General features: G+C 42.9%; 2 protein-coding genes and 1 long non-coding RNA gene across 3 annotated transcripts; 1 reads left to right on the top strand and 2 right to left on the bottom strand.

The window, feature by feature from the left end:
* Positions 1-258: 258 nt before the first annotated feature.
* On the top strand, positions 259-1,378 carry LOC139070536 (spectrin alpha chain, non-erythrocytic 1-like). Its single transcript, XM_070552895.1, has 6 exons — positions 259-400; positions 471-688; positions 773-877; positions 962-1,066; positions 1,142-1,174; positions 1,247-1,378. The coding sequence occupies exons 1-3, from the start codon at positions 391-393 to the stop codon at positions 806-808; spliced, it is 264 nt and encodes an 87-aa protein (XP_070408996.1). The 5' UTR covers positions 259-390; the 3' UTR covers positions 809-877; positions 962-1,066; positions 1,142-1,174; positions 1,247-1,378.
* Positions 1,379-3,722: 2,344 nt separating this feature from the next.
* LOC139070537 (uncharacterized) lies at positions 3,723-5,096 on the bottom strand. Its single transcript, XR_011521020.1, has 3 exons — positions 4,968-5,096; positions 3,995-4,058; positions 3,723-3,908 (listed from the first exon to the last, which is right to left on the bottom strand). It is a non-coding gene; the product is annotated as an uncharacterized lncRNA (long non-coding RNA).
* A 3,799-nt stretch (positions 5,097-8,895) lies between these two features.
* On the bottom strand, positions 8,896-21,187 carry tpt1 (tumor protein, translationally-controlled 1). The gene is made up of 6 exons (XM_015975001.3): positions 21,033-21,187; positions 20,431-20,504; positions 16,132-16,316; positions 15,882-15,987; positions 9,386-9,502; positions 8,896-9,285 (listed from the first exon to the last, which is right to left on the bottom strand). Exons 1-6 carry the CDS (start codon positions 21,058-21,060, stop codon positions 9,283-9,285), a joined length of 513 nt encoding a protein of 170 aa, XP_015830487.1. The 5' UTR covers positions 21,061-21,187; the 3' UTR covers positions 8,896-9,282.
* Positions 21,188-21,259: the final 72 nt, after the last annotated feature.

Here is a 21,259-nt window from a genome sequence, read left to right as displayed (position 1 = left end):
CATCAAAGAAAGTAAAATGTTATTATCAGGAGAGGGAGAATGATTAAGTGGTTAGCAGCAGTGTGCTAGACGATGGCCCCCTCCATGAGGCCACCACAGCTCAGCAGAACGTCATTGTAGCTTCTTCTGGGGAGAAAAACACTTACAGAAAAAATAAAGTTAACAGCTGAAATAGCAGGAAATAATACAGTTAAAGAGCAGATTGTAGAAGAAAGAAATCCCTGGGTTAAACTGGTCTGTCTACTGCATAATGCTGAACTCTAACATGTGTCCTCAGGGAAGGACCTGATTGGTGTCCAGAACCTGCTGAAGAAGCACCAGGCTCTGCAGGCTGAGATCACAGGTCATGAACCTCGCATCAAGGCTGTCACCCAGAAAGGAGAGACCATAATGGAGGAAGGTAGAGCAGGTCTGGTCCTGACATGTTTCTGAGGTGTCTGCAGGTTCTGGCTCACTTTGTTTGGGTCCAGGTCACTTCGCTGGTTCAGAACCCTCGGCCCGTCAGAACATTCTTATCCACCACGTTCTAACACCAGACCTGTTAACCCAACAGCAACAAGTGGCTCCAACTGACGATGAGACCGGGAAGGAGCTGGTTCTGGCTCTGTACGACTACCAGGAGAAGAGTCCTGGAGAGGTCACCATGAAGAAGGGCGACATCCTCACGCTGCTCAACAGCACCAACAAGGTTCGTGTGCCCTTCACAGCCGAGGAACGACCTCCAGCTCAGAGCGAACATCTCCACACCTGCTTTGTGTTTGTGTGACTTTAGGTTGTTTTACTTGAACTCGCGTCTTTAGCTGAATGAGGATGGAGAGACGGGTCGGACCTGGAGAATGTCGAGGTCTTGCAGAAGAAGTTTGACGACTTCCAGAAGGTCGGACTTTTCCTCCTCTCCGTCTTCCAGCAGCAGCTGTCAGATCAGCTCAGGTGATAATCAGCAGGTGCATTTGTCCTGCAGGACCTGAAGGCCAACGAGTCCCGCCTGAGGGACATCAACAAGGTGGCATCTGAACTGGAGTCAGAAGGTCTGATGGCTGAGGAGGCTCCTATGGTTCAGGCTCAGGTGAGCGTCACCTGTCTGCAGCAGCTGGTCCCTCTCACTTCCTGGTTTGTTAACTCTGCTCGTCTCTGTTTGTAGCAACAAGAACATCTGGGTTCTGCTCCTGGAAAGGTGCGTGTTGTCCTCCGCCTCCACCAGAACCAGACGTGGTGTTTTTGTTACCACTCATTTGTTTGTTTACAGGATGAAGCCGACTCTAACCCCGGCTTTCCACAGGAGTCGTCAGCAGCACGTTACTGCAGCAGCACGTCATAGCTGCTGATAGGAACCGCTGTGGTCAACAGAACCTTTTCCACTGGAGCCGTCAGCAGCGCGAGTCGGCCACGTCTCAGGAGCAGCATGTCGCGGCCCTTACGCGCCGGTTCTATTTTCTACGCGCGACGCCTCTGAAACGGGTCAAGTTCGACATTTTTGGGGAAGGAAAGACAGGAAATCGGACGCGGAAATTGAGAGAAGCTACCGAGATTTTCAGAATAAAGAACGTACTGCCTTCCGGTTGCTTTACTTTTAAAAAAGGTTACTAACTGAGCGGCCCCGTGAGAAGTTATCACCTAGCTAGCGGTCTCCTTTGTTTTTCAGGTCCGTATTGGCGATTATAAAACGGACAGAACATAAAACACAAACCATGTTGTAATTTTCTCCTGCTTGTTGTTGTGTTTACTGACGAAGTCACTCGAGTGACTTCGTGCTCGGTCGGTGACAGCTGCTCCCCTGCTGCTTCGCGTCTCGTGGGAAGGGCCAAGCAGCAGCTTACGCGAGCAAGACGTGCTGCTGCAGTAACGTGCTGCTGACGGCTCCCGTGGAAACCCGGGGTAACACGGCGTCACCCTAGAAGGTGAGTTCATTCAGCTGATCAGAGGTCACCTCTGATGGCCGCAGTCACGGCCGACCGTGCTGAAATCACACAGGAATTCAGGTGACCCGGCAGGCACCAGGTGCTGGTGAAAGTGGGGACATGTCAGCTGGTTGCCATGGCTACAGTTATCTTTATGCATCTGTATGACTGCTGACTGGTGTGTGTTTCCTGTGACCTTTGACCTCAGACCGTACGGTTGGGCGTTCAGACGACGGCTAACTTTAATTCCATCAAGGTAAGAGGAAGCTCTTCCCTTCCTGTCTGAGCGATCCGTCTCCAGGTTTCCTCGTCCGGCGTCCAGCCCGCTGGCGTCCACCTTCATCTCACTGGGTTTGGTTTCTCTCCAGGAGCTGAACAACCGCTGGCGCTCGCTGCAACATGCTGGGCAGCGCCCATGAGGTGTAGCGCTTCCACAGGTACCCCGCACACTTATGCGCCGCTTACGGGTCAGTAGAGTTTGGACCCACACTCAGACGGAGTTCTGATGTCTTCTCAGAGACGCTGATGAGACCAAAGAGTGGATCGAGGAGAAGAACCAGGCCCTGAACACAGACAACTACAGCCACCACCTGGCCAGCGTTCAGGCTCTGCAGCGTGAACATGAAGGCTTTGAGCGTGACCTGGCAGCTCTGGGTGATAAGGTCCGCTTTCCTGATCGGTACCAGGACCCGAGTTGTCTCTGGAGACACGTTCTTCATGGTTCTGGTGACTCCACCCCAGCCGTTCCTGATCAGCGATCAGCGGGGTGCTTTCCTATTTAAGGTGGATGGAGGACAAAATTTGACGCCAGAAGATTGCCTCAGTTTTGGTAGTAACCAGCCACTCGTGTTACCTCTAGTGTTCCTAGGATTAATGTTATTTCGTAGTGTTTTTGCTCTTAAATTGGATTTACCATTCTTCAGGATTCCTGTCGACCTCATTGGATACTGACCTCTACTCCAGGATTTGGATATTCAACACACGGACCTTATCACCACCCTCCATAACCCACCTCTCATCTCACCCGTTGCCCCATCCACCAGGACGCCCCGCTTCTCTCCACCTCTGCTCCCTCTCCTGCGCTTCCCCCGGCTCTCTACCTCTCCCTCCTCCAGCCAACACATACACCCACCACAGTAAGTCTGCTGAACACCTCTGCCTGCCTACAATGGATTTTGAAACCAGAACCTAAGCTCACCTGTGTTCTCCCTCCTCCAGATGCTGAGCTGTTGTTGCAGTTCCAACCACAGACTTATCTGTGCACCTTAAGTTCCTCCTTATAAATAAATCATTTTTTCCATCAGTTTTTGGTCAGTGTTGTATTCTGCATGTCTTGGGTTAAGTACCTTCCTCCAAACATGACACTCCTCCTCAAAGAGCAAATCTGTTCAGCACATTCTGACAGACAGACCACCATTCTTCTGTCATGATGCTGTACAGGACATTTTTAGAGTTTTTCTTTTTAAAGATAAATAGGATTACATTTAAATAGCAATACTTTCACATTATCATTTTCCCACACTTCTGTATAACTGTATTTTGTTGTTTTTCAATAAAGAATGACAAACTATTTAAGTTTGGATTTGTTGCACACAAATATATATCTGTAAAAAATATCTACAAAGCTAATGTATACATAACAAGTATGATTGGGTTTTGCAATACGGCACTATTTTAGTAAGAGTTTTAAACCAAGTAAAGTTAGTAAAGAACACATTTCTGTTGTCTGCTAAGAAACTGTTGGGATTTAAAATGGGCCTGTTGTACAAATAACTTGTAAATGATTATTCCTCACTTTTGTCTTAACCAAAGAAATTCCAGTAATTGAGCAAAAACATTTATTTTTAACACTACATTTTATAAAACAGGGCGCAAAGTGTCGGCACATGTATGTATGTCGATGGTCCACCCCAACCGAACCAGGAGACACAGACGTCAGGGAGGCCAAGGTTGTCTCTGCAGCTCTCTGGGCACCACGCCTCACTCAGCTGTCTCCAATGATCCAAATGGCTATGGAGAAAAAATAACAGGTTTGTCATAATTGTTTAAAGTACAAAACCATACATGAAGTGGTGAGACAGGTATGTGGAACTTACACTTGCTGCTTTGTGTAGCTGATGTTGGAGACACACAGGCTGCCATGGTGACATTTAAACAGATCTAAGAAAAAAATAAAAATGAAAATTAAAAACTCCCAGACCTCATGTCATATTTACTAATCAGCTATGGCTGATTTATTGTTTGGATCACAGTGAGTTACACTAATTCTAATATATTTTTATTTCTATTATACATACATACTTTTTAACTGTTATTTTCACGACTGTTATCAGGCTCTCTTGTTCTGGTTCTGATGATAATTCCGTGTCTTCCAGTAAGTTATCTTGTGCTTACTTCATCTGTAGAATGTCTCTTTACTTTTGGTAAATTGTACTGAGTCCAGAATAAAGACTAGTTGGCTGTACAAGATACAAACAAGTATAACATTTTGGAAATATATGAAATGTATTTACGCTGCTAATTTAGCTCGAATACTAATAACTGCAATATTTTCCGGACTATAACTCGCAATTTTTTACATTTTCTGGCAGGTCCTGCTACTTATACTCCGGAGCGACTTATATAACAAAATATGTAGGCTACACCACGCTGCTGCGGGCCGACTCCGACCCACACAAGAATGAGTTCCCCTGTCCCGCTGGGAGGGTTTCAAACACCGCCAGCATCTGTTAGCGCCTGTGGCGGGGTGCTGAGGGCCGGCTCCAGCCCAGGAATGAGCTGTCCTCGCCGGCCGGGAGGGTTTGAAACACCGCCATCCTCTCCTCTGCTGGCTGTTGTTCATTCTGTTATGGTTACCGGTGCTTGTGTTGCAATGTGAAACGCTTGGTCTCAGATTTTGTAAGAAAGATAATAAAATGTCCCCCCAAAATACGACTTAAATATATTTTCTCTTATTCATGCTACATTTAATGGCTGGTGCGACTCAGGAGTGATAGCGCCGAAAAAAACTGTACTGAAAACTTGCTCAAAGCAAAATGTTTTCATTACGGAAATAAATTATAAACTTACCGATTTAAAACTTTTTTAATACAGGTACTTCTCACGAACAGGCGCAGAAAACCTCCACCTAAACTCCGTGTAAGGTTCAGGTCGATGGGTGTTCCAGTTAGCTCCGGTTGGGTTGAAGCTAGGTGGCTACATCCGTTAGCTCGGCTCCCACCTCCGCTTTAGCTTTGGGTTAGCCAGGGTTAGCTTCAGGTTAGCTCGTAGCTAGTTCGCCTGGGTGTCGTCACTCGAGCCCAGCCTTACAGCCACACCCTCAGCGCCTCCTCTCTTCCCTTTTATGGAATTGTCTGGGCTGGACGGAACCTGTGACACGGTCAAAATGGCGGTGGTGGCCACCTCCCATTATAGACAACAAACGTGTTATTGAAGCCAATGGAATCCGTTTGTCCAGTATATGTACAGTCTATGGTTATAATACTACTGATTGAAATCAGGTGTGTTGAAGCAGGGTTAAAACTAAAACGTGCTGGATACTGGCCTTCAAGGCCCAGAATTGAATAGCCCTGGTCTAGGGACTTTGAGTTGGACTCTCCAATCTGGGGCTGAGGTCACTGAGGTGTTCAAAAAGCTTGCCAGTAGCAAGGCCCCAGGGGTGGATGAGATCCGCCCAAAATGAGGTTTATAATTTTAATGGGACCTTCCTGGTTAAATAAATAATAAATAAAAAGGGGGACCACAGAGTGTGTTCCAAGTCACTACAGACCACCCGCTTCTTAAAAAACCGAGTCTTGACCCCTCTCTCCATAGCAGCTTCAGACCCATCTCCAAACTTCCGTTCATCTCCAAGACCTTGGAAAAGGTTGTGGCTAAACAACTCACAGCTGCTCTTGATGAACATAACATCTATGATAGCTTCCAGTCAGGTTTTCATAGAGCTCATTCTACTGAAACAGCTCTTCTTAGGGTCTCTAATGACTTTCTGACACACAGTGATGCAGGGGACTGTTCTGTTCTGGTCCTGCTGGACCTGACTGCAGCCGTCGACACTGTTGACCATCACCTGCTACTGGAGAGGCTGAGAGACTGGGTAGGCCTATCAGGATCTGCTCTGGAGTGGTTCTCCTCTTATCTCTCTGAGCGCTCCTTTTTTGTGGCCATCTCCAAGTTTAGGTCCTCCACCACCTCTCTTACCCATGGTGTCCCAAAAGGTTCTGTGCTGGGGCCTCTGCTCTTCCTCCTCTATCTGCTTCCTCTTCAGCACATCCTGAGTTCCTTCAAAGGAATCTCCTACCATCTTTATGCAGATGACATCCAACTGTACATCTCCTTTAAGCCCATGAGATGTCTAAGCTGCAGCTGTTACACACCTGCTTAGACTCTATCAAAACCTGGATGGCTGGGTCAGAGACTCTCTTGGTCAGCTTGCTTCTCACACCAAACCTTCTGTCAGGAATCTTGGCGTGACCTTTGACCCAGCTCTCACCCTGGATTCTCTTGTCAGTTCTCTTGTTCGCTCTTCCTTCTTCAGAAGGAATGCCTGTGCTCGGCTTCTGACCAAGTCCTCCAAACACACCCACATCACCCTGCTTCTCCTCCAGCTTCACTGGCTGCCAGTCAACTTCAGGGTTCATTTCAAGATCCTGGTTCTGGTCTATAGGGCCTTACATGGACAAGCACCATCTTACATTGGCGATCTTCTTAGTCCCTACACCCCCAGCAGGTCCCTGAGGTCCAGTGACCAAAGCCTACTGGTTGTGCAGCACCAGGCTAAAGGTCAAAGGTGACAGATCATTTGCTGCTGTGGCCCCCAGACTCTGGACCTCTCTCCCCCTGAGCCTGAGATCAGTGGACTCAGTGGTCTCCTTTAAAAAGCAGCTGAAGACTCACTTGTTCAAGCTGGCTTTTGTATGACCTTCTTCACCACTCTCTCTTTATTCTGCTCTCCCACCTATTCCACCTTCCTCAGGATCCACTGATTTCCCTCTTTCCTGTTCACTTTCTCTCTAACATTTTTTAAATCACAACTGTCTATTTTTGCTTATCTTAAATATATTTTTAAACATTTTCTAAATGCTTTTTTATATTTTTACATTTCTTGTTTTTGTGAAGAGCCTCGTGATTTTTATCTTGAGAGGCGCTATAGAAATGATACTTTCTTCTTCTACAGAAGGATCACACTTCTGGGCCTCTCTAGTAAGGTTCATTTAGGGGTTCTGGAGAGGAGGGTCCATCGGATTGTTGAACCTTGGATTCAGGAGTGTGGTTTTTGTACTGGACGTGGAAAACTGGATCAGCTCTATTCCCTTAGGAGGATTCTGGAGGGTGAGTGGGAGTTTGCCCAACCAAATTACATGTGTTTTGTGGATTTAGAGAAAGCGTTCGACCACGTCCCCCACTGTTGTGGGTACTCCGGGGTATCGGGCCCTTTGATACGGGCCGTTAGGTCCCTGTATGACTGGTGTCATTAGGTCCGCATTACCAGCAGTAAATTGAGCTTGTTTCCAGTGAGAGATGGACTTTGCCAAGGCTGCCCTTTGTCACAGATTCTGTTACTAGACCATGGTCTAGAATCGGAAAAGGGTAGAATGCCTTCTCCAGGTCAGTGACGAGGTCCTGCCTCAAGTGGAGGAGTTCATGTATCTCAGGGTCTTGTTCACGAGGAAAAAAAAAATGGAGCATGAGATCGATACAGACTGGTGCTGCGTCTCCGGTGACGCGGGCATTGTACCAGTCTGTTGTTGTGACAAGAGAGCTGAGCCAGAAGACAAAGCTCTCGATTTACTGGTTGATCTACTTCCTACCCTTACCTATGGTCCCGAGCTTTGGGTAGTGACCGAAACGAGATTGTGGATACAAGAGGCCAAAATGAGTTGTCTCTGCAAGGACTATGCCTCTCGGCTGGCCAGGTTAACACCTTGGGATCCCCCTGGAGGAGCTGGCCCAAGTAGCTGGGGAGAGGGAAGTATGGGCGTCTTGGCTTAGGCTGCTGACCCCGCGACCCGACGCAGGATAAGCGGCTGAAAATAGATGCTACAGTATGACAAACTTAGGATGATAAACTTTTGTTATTGATCAAACATTTATTTTCCACCATAATTTGCAAATAAATAATTTAAAAATCAGTTAATGACATTTTCTTTTTCTAATTTTGTCTCTAATAGTTGAAGTATATCTATGATGCAAATTACAGTCCTCTCATGATTTTACTTTGGAGAACTTGCACAATTGGAGGTTGACTAAATACTTTTTTGCCCCACTGAATGTAATAGTATGACTTAATAAATTTAAATGTTTTAACATAATTCTTGAATACGTCATAGACAAACATTATAGCATGATTTTATTAGTCACACTATAGCACGTGCCATTAAAAGGTCCAAATTCAAAAATACTTAGGGAAATTAAACAACTTATTTCAAGCAGTAACTATTGATAATCTAATAGTTGTCAAAGTGATTATTGGTGGATGTGGGTAGCAAGGTTCTAAAGTAGTCACACCTATAGCAGATTTCATGAAAATGTATGGTAAAAGAAAATGTATAGAAACATAGTACAAAACTAATACTAGCTTCCCAATATATAAAAATACACTATAGTATATTTTTACCACTTAATGACACATGCTACCCCATATAACTTCCATTCGAAAATATTTACTTTAGTAATTGCACTGCAGACTTTAGAATTATCAATGTCAGTCTCTAAGCACAGTGCTGCAATTTATGCAAAACAGACAATATTTTGTACTAAGAGCCCTACATCAGTTACTTACAAGTTACAGATTACAGCAATGCAATTTTCTTCGCCCATTAATTACCACTCAGAATTTTGCTTTGAGGAAGTTGTCACAAATCGTTGCAGATTAGTGTTAAATCCATTTATAGTCAGTCTTAGGACTTGTAGGTAACCACTCATAAAATCACCCGACAAGGTTTTCTTCTGTTGCTCATACTGAATGGAAAATTCTGTCACATAAAAAAGAAACTCAAAGTTGAGGTACTTTATTTTATTTTCAAATTGAACCGTGTTTGCATTATAGATGGATTCATGTAATGCAACCAAAAACCCAAGCATGAAGAAGGCGGGGGGCATCAAACTATTTGGATTGTTGCTAAAATGGTTTGCAGACAGAAAAACAGACTAAAGTTTGCAGCCAGAGTCACAGGTTTGCTTTCTGTCCTGCCTTTTAGTTTTCATCATGAACACTGGTCCAAAACCAAAACACTGCAAAAGGCAAAGTAGTTAAAATCTGCATCAGTGATCAAAACACTTCATTTTTCTTCGTTTGGTGGGACTTTGGGCTGTGGACAGGGAAAGCAGCCATTCCCTTTGTCTGCTTTTGGATGCATTTGGGGAAGCAGCAGTTCAACAGCAGTTGTTACTGCAAACAAGAGAAAAAAAAAAAAAAAAAAAAAAAAACAGCAAAATTTTAAACGCATATTCAATGAAATCAAATACATTTAAATCTACTGGATACTTACGCATTTCTCAACCAACAGCCCATCTTTGAAGAAAAGCATGAATGGTGTGATGCCATCCTCACGGTAGTCCAGCAGGCCCACCATGCCCTCGGGGTTCATAGACTCCCCTGTGAAAAACTGGGGAGAAAAAGCACATCAGATTAGTTTCACACTTAAAAGCTTTATTCCATCTTGAAGAAATGTTTTCTGCTGCTGCCGAGTATCAGTGACCACATCCCTGGCGGTAAGGCGTTTCCCGTTTTCAGTGTTGCTCTATGTGTAGCTGTTTGGTGTTTGGGGCTCGCTAAAACTGATTTAATTTCTCTGCACTAGGATATCTCTGAGTTATTGTAGCACATAAGCACACTGAAACACACATTTTCTGTTGTTCCACCTAGCTTTTAGGGAACCATTTGAGTTTGCACGTAGTTTATTTGGTGTTGAACAGTTTGCTCCTCCAGTTAGCTTAGCCTCAGCACGGCTATGGCTACTTCTGTCTCTGCTTCTCCGTCTCCTATCTCTTGCTCTCTGTGTGAGATGTTTAGTTACTCCTCTGCCTCCTTTAGCGATAATGGTACGTGTAATAAATGTAGCACTTTTGTAGCTTTGGAGGCGAGGGTGTCAGAATTGGGAGGCCCGGCTCAGCGCTGTTGAAAAACCCGTAAACAGCTGTAGCTACTTAGCTAGCGCGGGGCTAACTAGCTTAGAAACACCCTGTAGCGGTCCTCCAGCAGAACCCGAGCAGCCGGGACCTCAGGCCGGCTGGGTGACGGTACGCAGGAAGCATAGAACCCAGCCTGTGGGCCACCACCAACCCGTCCACGTTTCTAATAGATTTTCCCCACTCAGTGACGCACCCACTGACAAGCCGACTCTGATCATTGGCAGCTCCATAGTCAGAAACGTGGCATTAGAGGCTCCAGCAACCATAGTTAAATGTTTACCTGGGGCCAGAGCGGGCGACATTAAATCTTATCTGAAACTGCTGGCTAAGGATAAGCGTAAATACAGTAAGATTGTTATTCACGCTGGCGGTAACGACACCCGGTTACGCCAATTGGAGGTCACTAAAATTAATGTTGCTTCGGTGTGTAAGTTTGCCAAAACAATGTCGGACTCCGTAATTTTCTCTGGCCCCCTGCCCGATCGGACCAGTGACGACATGTTTAGCCGCATGCTGTCCTTCAACCGCTGGCTGTCTAGGTGGTGTCCTTAAAACAACGTGGGCTACATTGATAATTGGAAAACTTTTGGGGGAAAACCTGGTCTGATGAGAAGAGACGGCATCCATCCCTCTTTGGATGGAGCAGCTCTTCTTTCTAGGAACATGGCCAGTTTTATTAGTCCTCCATGACTACCCAGGGTCCAGACCAGGAAGCAGAGTCGTAGTTTAACCCACCCCTCTGCAGCTTCTGTACTGTTACCCACCCACTACCCCATAGAGACAGTGTCCTGCCCACGGCCAAAATCACACAGATTAAATATCAGGCTTAATAAAGCAAATCATGGAAATCTCATAAATATTAGAACAAATTCAACTGAGCAGAAAACTAGAATAATTAAATGTGGGTTGTTGAACATTAGATCCATTTTTTCTAAGACTTTGTTAGTTAATGACTTGATTTGTGATAATCAGATCTCTTTGCTCTCTCTCACAGAATCCTGGCTGCAGCAAGAGGACTATGTTAGCATAAACGAGTTGACTCCTTCAAATTATTTAAATCATCATATTGCTTGAAGTACAGGGCGAGGAGGAGGAGTGGCAACCATTGTTCATTCGGACTTATTAATCAGTCCCTTACAGATTAATAGCTACAGTTCGTTTGAACATCTTATTCTTAGTTTTCCTAATCCAGATTGCAAAACTGTAAAACCACTCTTGTTTGTAGTTTTATATCCTCCACCAGGCCCTTACTCTGAGTTTTTGGATCAGATCTCTGATTTTTTATCTGATTTGGTGCTAAATACTGATAAGGTCATTGTAGTGGGGGATTTTAATATTCATGTGGACATTGAAAATGATTGCCTCAATGTAGCCTTTAGTAATATCTTAGACTCAATTGGTTTTACTCAAAGAATACATAGCTCCACCCACTCCTGCCATCATACATTGGACCTTGTGCTTACTTATGGCATAGAGTGTGAGGAAATAACGATCTTTCCACATAATCCAGTCCTCTCGGACCACTTTCTGATAACCTTCGAGTTTTTTATAACTGAGTTCTCGAGACATGAAAGTAAATTTCACTATAGTTGGTCTCTATCTGACAACTCAGTTGCGTCTTTTAAACCAACTGTTCCATCTTTACTGTCCTCAGCATCTAAGAGGAACGTAGCAGAGGGCAATATTTTCAGTTCTAGCCCCTCACAAATTGATGCCTTAGTTCCTCATGATAATTCCTCTTTACGTGTGGCATTAGATGATGTTGCCCCTTTAAAAAAGAAGGTAATTAGGGACAGGAAGTTGGCTCCCTGGTTTAATTCTCATTTACGAGCCTTAAAACAAAACTCTAGGAAGTTGGAGATAACATGGCGCTCTACACACCATGAGGAGGCCTACCTATTCTGGAAAAATTGTCTTGTGCTTTATAAAAAATAAGCTTTGACAAACTAGAACTGCTTATTTTTCAGCATTAGTTGAGGAGAATGAGCATAATCCTAAATTTATTTTCAGTACAGTTGCTAAACTTACACAGAATCATAGTTCTGAGCCATCTATTGCCTTAGCCCTCAGCAGCAATGACTTTCATGGGATTTTTTTTACAAGTAAAATTAATTCCATTAGAAACAAAATCATTAGCATCCTCCCTAATGCGATTTCTTCTTCCTCAGTAAGTGAGGCAGCATCAGAGGTAACTGTAGAACCTCATCTGTGCTTGAACCGTTTTGATCCAGTTGAGCTTTCAGATTTATCAAAAATATTAGCTCCATCTAAACCTTCAACTTGCATTTTGGATCCAATCCCAACCAAATTTAAAGAAGCATTTCCTTTGGTTACTGCCCCCATTCTAAATATAATCAATCTATCCTTAGTAAATGGATATGTACCACAAGATTTTAAGGTTGCTGTAATCAAACCTTCACTTAAGAAGCTTTCTCTGGATCCAGATGACCCAATGAATTTTAGACCAATATCTAACCTTCCATTTTTATCCAAAGTCCTGGAGAAAATAGTGGCCATCCAAGTATGTCAGCATTTAAACACTAATGCTCTGTTTGAGGAATTTCAGTCTGGTTTTAGAGAGTATCACAGCACTGAAACTGCATTAGTGAGAGTTACAAATGATATTCTCATAGCCTCGGATAAGAATCTTGTGTCTGTTCTAGTCTTGTTAGATCAGTGCTGCCTTTGACACAGTTGATCACAATGTTCTTTTAGAAAGACGTGAACATGTTGTAGGGGTCTAAGGAACAGCGCTAGGCTGGTTTAAATCCTACCTGTCTGACAGATTTCATTTTGTAAATGTACATGACAAATCTTCATACTCCAAGGTTACTTGTGGAGTACCACAGGGTTCAGTGCTTGGACTAATTCTTTTTACTATGCATTTGCTCCCAATTGGTAAAATCATTAGACAGCATGGGATCAACTTCCACTGTTATGCTGACGATACTCAGCTATATTTATCCATTAACCCTGATGAACCTAATAGGTTGGGTAGATTACAGGCTTGTCTTGAGGACATCAAAAATTGGATGACTCTAAACTTTTTGCTTTTAAATCAAGACAAGACGGAAGTTCTCATCTTTGGACCAGAAATCCAGAAAAGGAAATTGCTTAGTCAGTCACCTGACCTGAATGGAATTACATTAATCTCCGAGAACAAAGTAAGGAACCTTGGTGTTATCTTTGACCAGGACATGGCATTCAAATCCCAGGTTAATCAGGTTTGTAGGATTTCCTTTTTCCACCTTTGGAATATTGCTAAGATTAGAAGCATACTTTCCAGGAGTGATGCTGAAAAACTAGTTCATGCATTTATTACATCAAGACTGGATTACTGTAATTCATTACTCTCAGGAAGTCCACAGAATGTAGTTAAAAGTCTTCAGCTTGTCCAAAATACTAAAGCTAGAGTTCTGATGAGAATTAAAAAGAGAGATCATATCTCTCCTGTCCTAGCTTCCCTACATTGGCTACCTGTTAAATTCAGAATAGATTTTAAGATCCTTCTTCTCACATATAAAGCTCTTAATAATCAAGCTCCATCATACATCAGTGATCTGATTGTTCCATACGTTCCTAACCGAGCGCTTCGCTCTCAGACTGCAGGTTTACTGGTGGTTCCCAGAATATCTAAAATTAGGATGGTAAGCAGATCTTTTAGTTATCAGGCTCCTCTCCTGTGAAACCAACTCCAAGTCTTAGTCCGTGAGGCAGACACCTTGTCTACTTTTAAGAATAGGCTTAAAACATTTTTATTTGACAGGGCTTATGGTTAAAATCTGATGTTAGCCTAAATCTGGACAAGTGGGGGAGTAGAGGGAGGTGGAGTGTACAGTCAGTAAAGATGGCTCTCCCTTACCCTGCCTCCAACATGCCTCCATCTAAAAAGGCTAGGTTATCCAGAGTTATCTCTGTAGTTATGCTGCTTCAGGCTTAGGCCTAGTCCATACGTAGCCGTTTTTTTTAAACGAATATCCGCCCCTCCAAAAACTTGCATCCACACGTCGTTTAAAAAAACAGTCCACACGTACCCGGATAAATACGTTGTTAAGGACATGACAGACCTGTAGGCGGCAGTACTTCCCCCATTCTTAACCTCGTCATTCGTCTGTGGTCTTCGGCAAGGAGCAGTAATTCCGCTTGCAAAAACAAAGGAGCAAAACGCGCTTGGACTATTGATAAAGCGAGTGCAGCTCTGAGGGCATCCATGCTGTCGGCTAGTGTAAACACAGGTCACACACGTGATGTCAGCATTTTTTTTGTCACGGAATGTGACGTTGCGAACCTTAAAACTCCGGTTTTGTCTGTCCACACGCAGACACCCAAAACTGAGAAAACGCAGATCTTCACTTTGGCCGGAGTTTTTAAAAAGATCTGTTTTCGTGTGGATGACAGGACAAAACGTAGAAAAATATCTACGTTTTGGCAGATCCCCGGCTACGTGTGGACAGGGCCTTACCCCCAAATTCCACTACCTCCGCTCCGCCACGAACGCCGGAGCAAAATCGGTCCCGTTGTAGTCAATCAGAGCAATTCCACTACTGCGGTTGTGCTCCAGCAGTGCGCGCCGTCCTCTGTTCCGGCAAAAATAGTATCGATCCTATTTTTGCCGGATGCCGGAGCACCTCCGCAGTAAATGGACAGAAATCACAACCACCAAACAGGAAAAGGAGCAAGCACAGCTTCCGTTTTTCACAATAAATCGATAAACAAAAGGCGTTTTTTGTTTCATATGCACAGGTTTAACAACTATCAATGGCAGCTGAAGTTTAAATGCACAAAGGTAAGCCATAAATACAGATTCTACTATCAAAGTGGTCACACTTTGTTGATCCAAACACTGCTGATCTCTCAACACAAATGATGGGCAGATTAAACAGTTCATTTCGATGCTTCTCCCACACAACGGGTGTTTGGATCTAACTTCCGCGTTTATTGCTCGGACTGTATCGCAAGATCTCGAAAATCCTGCGCATGCTTGTTTGCCCACCTCAGGTCTCCGGAGCGGAGCCGTTGTAGAGCGGGTACCAGTAAAAATTGAGTTCGGAAGCGAGCGGATGCGGACCGGAGGTATTGGAATTTGGGGGTTAGACTGCTGGAGGATACACTGACCACTTTTCACACTCTACTACTTTCTTCTACAATCTGCTCTTTAACTGTATTATTTTCTGCAATTTCAGCTGTTAACTTTATTGTCTCTCTGTGTTTTTCTCCCCAGAAGAAGCTACAATGATGTTTTGCTGAGCTGTGGTGGCCTCATGGAGGGGGCCATCGACTAGCACACTGCTGCTAACCACTAAAACATTCTCCCTCTCCTGATAATAACTTTTTGTTTCCTTGACGTTGGATGTGCTACTACTAGTTTATCCGTTAAATTATAGATCCACTAGGATAAATACAATAAAGTTTATCTCTCACCAAATAGAATATTTACTAAGAAATCACAATATAACTATAGACACATTACTTTGTCTTTGCGTGAGTGTGTGCTGTCTTCTCGATCCCCAGTGAGTCGTGGAGGATGGCTGCTTATACTGAGCCAGGATTCTCTGGAGGTTTCTTCCTGTTAAAAGGGAGTTTTCCTCTCCACTGTCGCTACATGCTTGCTTAGTATGAGGATTGCTGACTTGATGCAATTTGCTGGGTTCCTTATATAGGAAACATCATTTCTGATTGGCTTAATGAACTGACCTGGATTGGAATGTTTATTATGTGAAGTGCCTTGAGACGACTCTTGTCGTGATTTGGCGCTATATAAATAAACTTGAATTGAACATAATCATCAGCTAAATGCAGGATTGCACGACAACAATTTTTGCATAACGAGCCCCACTTTACAAGGTTAACAACCTGGTAGTTCTTTATGTTGGAAATGATTTTCTTAACTTCTGGCTGGACGTCAGCCATGAAGCTCTCCACTCTATCGGGATTGGTCTCCTGCAGCTTGGCCTTGATACTGAACATATAGGCAGAAGGATATCAGTTAGAAAATGTCATCAACCTAAATTATAGCTATAAACAAATAAAGTGACAGCAAAACTCAATGTGTTGCCTTGAACCGATCAAACAGTCGGCATCTGCTGACTCACAAGATACTCACGCTTTGACGTAGTCTTTGATGTAAGCCATGTACTGCTTCTTATCAAAGCCAGTCTCTTGCAGCTTGTGGTTGAGGACGATGTCGACTCCTGAGACAGTGGCTGACTCATTTGATTCAGATGCCTCTTCAGCAGAGGCGTTGGCAGAAATTAAAGCATCATCAAACCCCTCTGTCCTGGTGACCGTCTACAAGTGATGAGCAGAACCACACACACACAAGGTAAGAGATGACAAGGACAGATTGATGGTTGCACATTTGTTATTTCACATTGTATGAGCTAAAGACCAATTTCACTCATTTTTTCCAATATATCTGCAGTGTTCTCTAATAGAAACTAATGCCCTGTGAGTCAATCTCAATAGACAAAAGATGTGGTTCTCCCAGTGTTTCCGAACAAAAATGATCGTATTTGTAGGATAATTTATCCTTCTGCACAATGTAAATCCCAAAACGTATGCCATTTGAGCCATTCATTCTGTGGAATCTGCACCTGCAGATTGCCTGTAGAGATATTCCCTTACAACTATTCAATGCTTATGTTGCATGCAGTGGCAAATGATGCTGTCCACAATGAAGGAGGAAGTTGTAAAATCAGTAGCTCCAGCTAAATACCACAGGTGAAATACAGGCAGAGCATAGAGCCCTGCAGTTCAGCAGAATGAGTATCACAATCAGAAGATTTTACTGCCACATGTGCGAGAACCATAACATAAGAAATTAATAAGAATTAGGGCCGGGACATTAACGCGTTAAAAAATTAACGCATTTAATCGCAGCTTGCATTTCAAACACGGCGGAACCTTTGTCATTGCACGACTTCCTCGTAGACTGAATATCACTGATGCACACAACAATGCACAGTCCTAATGGCTACTAAAACGGAATAAAAACAGAAAGAAGTTGCCTTGCTTGGACTGATGCAGGATTTAGGAAACACGTCCGTCTCTTTTCTTAACTTGGAAAAAATAACTTCCAGACAACAACGGAGTCCGTGTCGGACATTTTTCAGAGATCGATACTGCTGCGGCTGCCCGGTGGCAACGGGAACTTTACAAAAGTTGCGTTAAGCTATATTTTTAACATTCACGTAACATCTGTGCAGCGCTGAAAGCACCAGACAGAATAATTCTGTGCCCTAACAGTAGTTTATGAAAGTAGTCAGATAAACGAGAGGCACCTGGCTGCCGCTGGGAGAACGCTCCGTGTTCTCACTACTCTGTAAACAATCACAAACAACGCGTCTTACAGTTGAAAACAGAAGTTTAAGTTAAAACAGAAACACTCTGAAACTTTTCTGATGATTTTCTAAACAATTCTGTCGAGGGGTTATACGTTTCTGAGACGAGTCTCTGTCTAAACATCACATGCATTACTATCATTAAGCAGCGAGGTATGTTGAAGCTGTCATCAGCTAAGGGGCGGATGCTTAAGTGCATCAGGGGCAGCGAGGAACGAGGAAGTTGTGATCAGGCTGGAGATCACACCAGATTCGCTACTGCAGGCGTGAATCTGCGGGTCTGCAGCATCCCCTTCTTAACGTGACATCAGGACTTCCCATGTAAGGAAGGTCCGCTCACCTGTTCGTCAGATCATTATTTCCTCGCCATGATCTTTTATCATCCCATCAACCTCCAGTCATCCAACTGGAACCAGTTAGTGTTCCTGATCATTCTCAGAATATGCCATGCCTGCTCTGGTGTTAAAAGTTAGTACATTTAAGTCCTAGATCATATTTGTGCCTGTTCTACTGTCATTTTGAAGGATTGTTATTTATGTGTTTTTACTACATTATGAGTAGAAATGCTAATAAAAACTCCCAATTATACAAACAAATGAAACTGGAAAAATTAGAATCTGGTGCAAAGTCTAATTTATTTCAGTCATTCAACTAGACAGAGAGACTATTTAAAGGCTCAGGAACCCTTTGCAGGCGTTTTCAATTTGTAATTATAAATTTTAGTTGATTTGGGTCTTGTTTCATATCACACAGTGACATTTGAATAATTAAAATGCATTTTTTTATTAAAAGCGTTAGTTTACAGTAATAACCATGTCTAATGTTTGATTCTCTGTCTCATAATTTTAATTAAGTTTTACTTTGAGAGCACACTTTCCTGAACGATTAAAATGCGATTTAGATAAATTAATTACAAAGCCTGTAATTAATTAGATTAAAAATTTTAATCAAGTCCCAGCCCTAGTAAGAATATAATCATGATAAATATAAAGTGGCAATACTTAGAGAAACAGCTGCTATATACACAAGTCAGTGTAGGTACTAATCAGAGTGGATCAGTTCAGGTACAAACAACAGTGTCAGGTGAGTCTGACAACAGAGAGGAAGAAACTGTTCTTATGGCGAGTAACAATTTTAGGAAGCAGCATCGCCAGCAGGCATCCCGACAGGAGTGGGAAAGATGCACTGCATTAACTGACTGGCGTTCCCACTAAAGCTTCAAATAGCCAGTGTGCCAATTCCAATCTTACAGGAGAAAAATGACAGATGCAGAAAGTTAGAACCGTTACTGCCTTTTGACACTTGAAATCAATACGGTATCAATTCACCAGTACCTACGACTCAATACAGGTACTTTAACATTTTGATACTTTTGCTTATTATTTAAATCTTTTTGATTGAAAATTTTCCTCACTATACAATCATATTTGATAAATATCACAACAACAAACAGCTGTTTGTATTTTATCATCGTAGTGTTGTACAAATCATTTAATATGAAAAACCTTTAACCACATCAGTTTCTAAATGATACAAAAATCTGGACTCGTATTCCTCTTCTAATCCCTCTGGAATAACTGATGTGGAGACCAAACATAAACTACAAATGAAACTAAAACAAACTTGGATACCATACAACTGTTTGTATTTTATTATTGTGTTGCTTCACAAACTATACTCAGCTCCACGTTCTTCTACTCCTCTTCTTTCCCGTCTGGACAGGAGGGTTTCCCAGGTGAAAGTGAATGCATCACTAGCTGATAGCAATGCTAACAGAAGCTAAAATATCAAGCTAACGTTATGTTTAGAGCGGGTTTGCTTTCCGTTGGACTGAATTTCCAATTTCCGAGGAGAAAGCGAACGTACCACTAGCTGAACAGAAGCCAAAATATCAAGCTAACGTTGTGTTAAACAGTTCATTTACCTGCTGGAGCAGATCAAGACGAAGATGCCTCACTTAGAACGTGGTCAGTGGTTTCATAATCACCCAGTTACCCACCCCATTTAGTGAAGAGGACCCAAAATTTAAAGCGTGTCCCCTCTACCATGCTGCTTGTTCCGTTTACAGCTCGCCCACAGCGACAGACGGCATTATGCTCTTGCGCCAGCGCTGCTGGATATCTTGGCAGATCACTGTTTTATTATGAAGGATGGATACCGAAACAAGGCACCATTTCACAACACTATAGTCTGAACCATGGAATTTGGTCGGTGCCTTAAAAAATACCAAATTTGGTACCCGTCCTTACTGATATTGAAGCTGTGGGTCACCAGACGTGTTTGGATACAACTAATTAGCGTACAATAATCTCAAAATACAATTATTTTAAGAACCTGGCACAATACTTTAACATTTTCCATCTGGAACACTGACTGCTCCTGTTTCAGGAACTAGAAGTTAGCCAGAGGTGAGATGAGCAGAAAACAACCGTCTTTTGAGTCTTATTTTCTGAGATATTTCAAGATGGAGGAGTCCATGAATGTTAATTTTCATTGTGCGTTTTGACGCCCACACAGTAATAAAATGCAAATGACGAAAGTCATCATTGGCATTGAACAGTTGGATTTAAATTTACGACTTTAGTTGTCAATGGCAGTGAATGAGTTAAACTCAGAGTGACCGATTAGATTTCAAAAACAAGTAAAAAATGTTATTTAAGTTAACTTCGTTTTTAAAACATCCCAGAGCTACTCAATAAATAATAAAATCAAAAACGTATTTTTCCAAATAAAAGAAATCAAAAATCATAAAAAGTCACAAATTCCTACTCCCAAATGCAGACAGCTTAGTTTATCGGGTAAATCCAAGACTCGCCCCACAAAGGAATGGAAGATCACTTATCTAAAGAAACCGATTGTTTTGAAAAGTAATCACGCTGTTTTTGGCCACAGACATTCATGAGAATTGTATAAACTTTAACAAAACTGAATTTCAACTTCACATTTTTATGACTTTCATTGAAATCAGTAAACAAAACTTGTCAGAACTGTTTAGTGAATGTTACAAAGCCAAGAGAACTTTGCAACATTCAGAACTATTCCATGTATCAACAGTAACTCACTTTTCCTTCAACTTCAAAGAAAATCCCATTTGCAGACTCTTTCACTTTGAAGGTATCTGAGAACATCTCATCATCTGAAAAGAAAAAGAAAACTCAACACAAAACAAACGTGAACCAGCACCTGGGTGTGTCGCGCAGTCGTTTCACGCAGTGGTTAAACGACTGCTGTTTTGTAACGATAAAGCAGCTCGGAAAAATAGTTGTGCCGTTAAAATGGGCCGAGCTGTTTGTACTTTTAAAACCCAAGAAAAAGCAGCCAGTAGCTAACAGCTAAACGATGCGGCTGAAAGGCCACAACTCTTGCTGCTACACTAATGCTCCGTGGCAAATATCCAGCCGAAGTTAATCTCTTTATCACTTTAGTGAAACTTGTCGATAGTTAAGCTGCGACAAATGAATCCATTAGCGGACTGTGGCTAAGCCTCAGCATAAAGCCCAGTGAGATTTTGGTTAGCGCTAACTTCCACGATAAACACGAGTTAGCCTGCTACTCTAGCTAACTCTGTCCTCAAACATCAACAAATTACCCTTAGCGCCACTAACGCAAACACACGTGTTTGTTTAAAAACACATTAAATTCAACACTAGTAACGGAAACTTACCGCTGATGAGGCACTTGTAGATGATCATTTTGCTGTTTCGGTGTTAAAGTGACCAGACAGAGAGCAGGCCAACCACCCCGATAGCTCGGCAGGGGAAAAAGAACGATCAGGCCGTGAGTCGCAGCATTTACGTCCTGCTGACGTCAAAACTGAGCTGCGCTGCCACTACGCCAGATGTGGCCAAAAGTGGTACTGCAGTAGAATGTATCAGCATTCTATGTACAGCG

This window comes from Nothobranchius furzeri, chromosome 7 (assembly GCF_043380555.1).
Source record: "Nothobranchius furzeri strain GRZ-AD chromosome 7, NfurGRZ-RIMD1, whole genome shotgun sequence".
Taxonomy (NCBI): domain Eukaryota; kingdom Metazoa; phylum Chordata; class Actinopteri; order Cyprinodontiformes; family Nothobranchiidae; genus Nothobranchius; species Nothobranchius furzeri.
This window is presented reverse-complemented; position numbering and strand designations above follow the sequence as displayed.

What these genes read in the sequence shown, in the direction of transcription:
- LOC139070536 (XM_070552895.1), top strand. An exon ending in TGCTCAACAGCACCAACAAG is followed by an intron (nt 689 to 772) that starts GTTCGTGTGCCC and finishes GTGTGACTTTAG; the next exon opens with GTTGTTTTACTTGAACTCGC.
- tpt1 (XM_015975001.3), bottom strand. Translation starts at nt 21,060, where the DNA reads ATGATCATCTACAAGTGCCTCATCAGCG. An exon ending in ATCAAAGACTACGTCAAAGC is followed by an intron (nt 15,988 to 16,131) that starts GTGAGTATCTTG and finishes CTATATGTTCAG; the next exon opens with TATCAAGGCCAAGCTGCAGG. An exon ending in CCAACATAAAGAACTACCAG is followed by an intron (nt 9,503 to 15,881) that starts GTTGTTAACCTT and finishes TTTTCTCCCCAG; the next exon opens with TTTTTCACAGGGGAGTCTAT.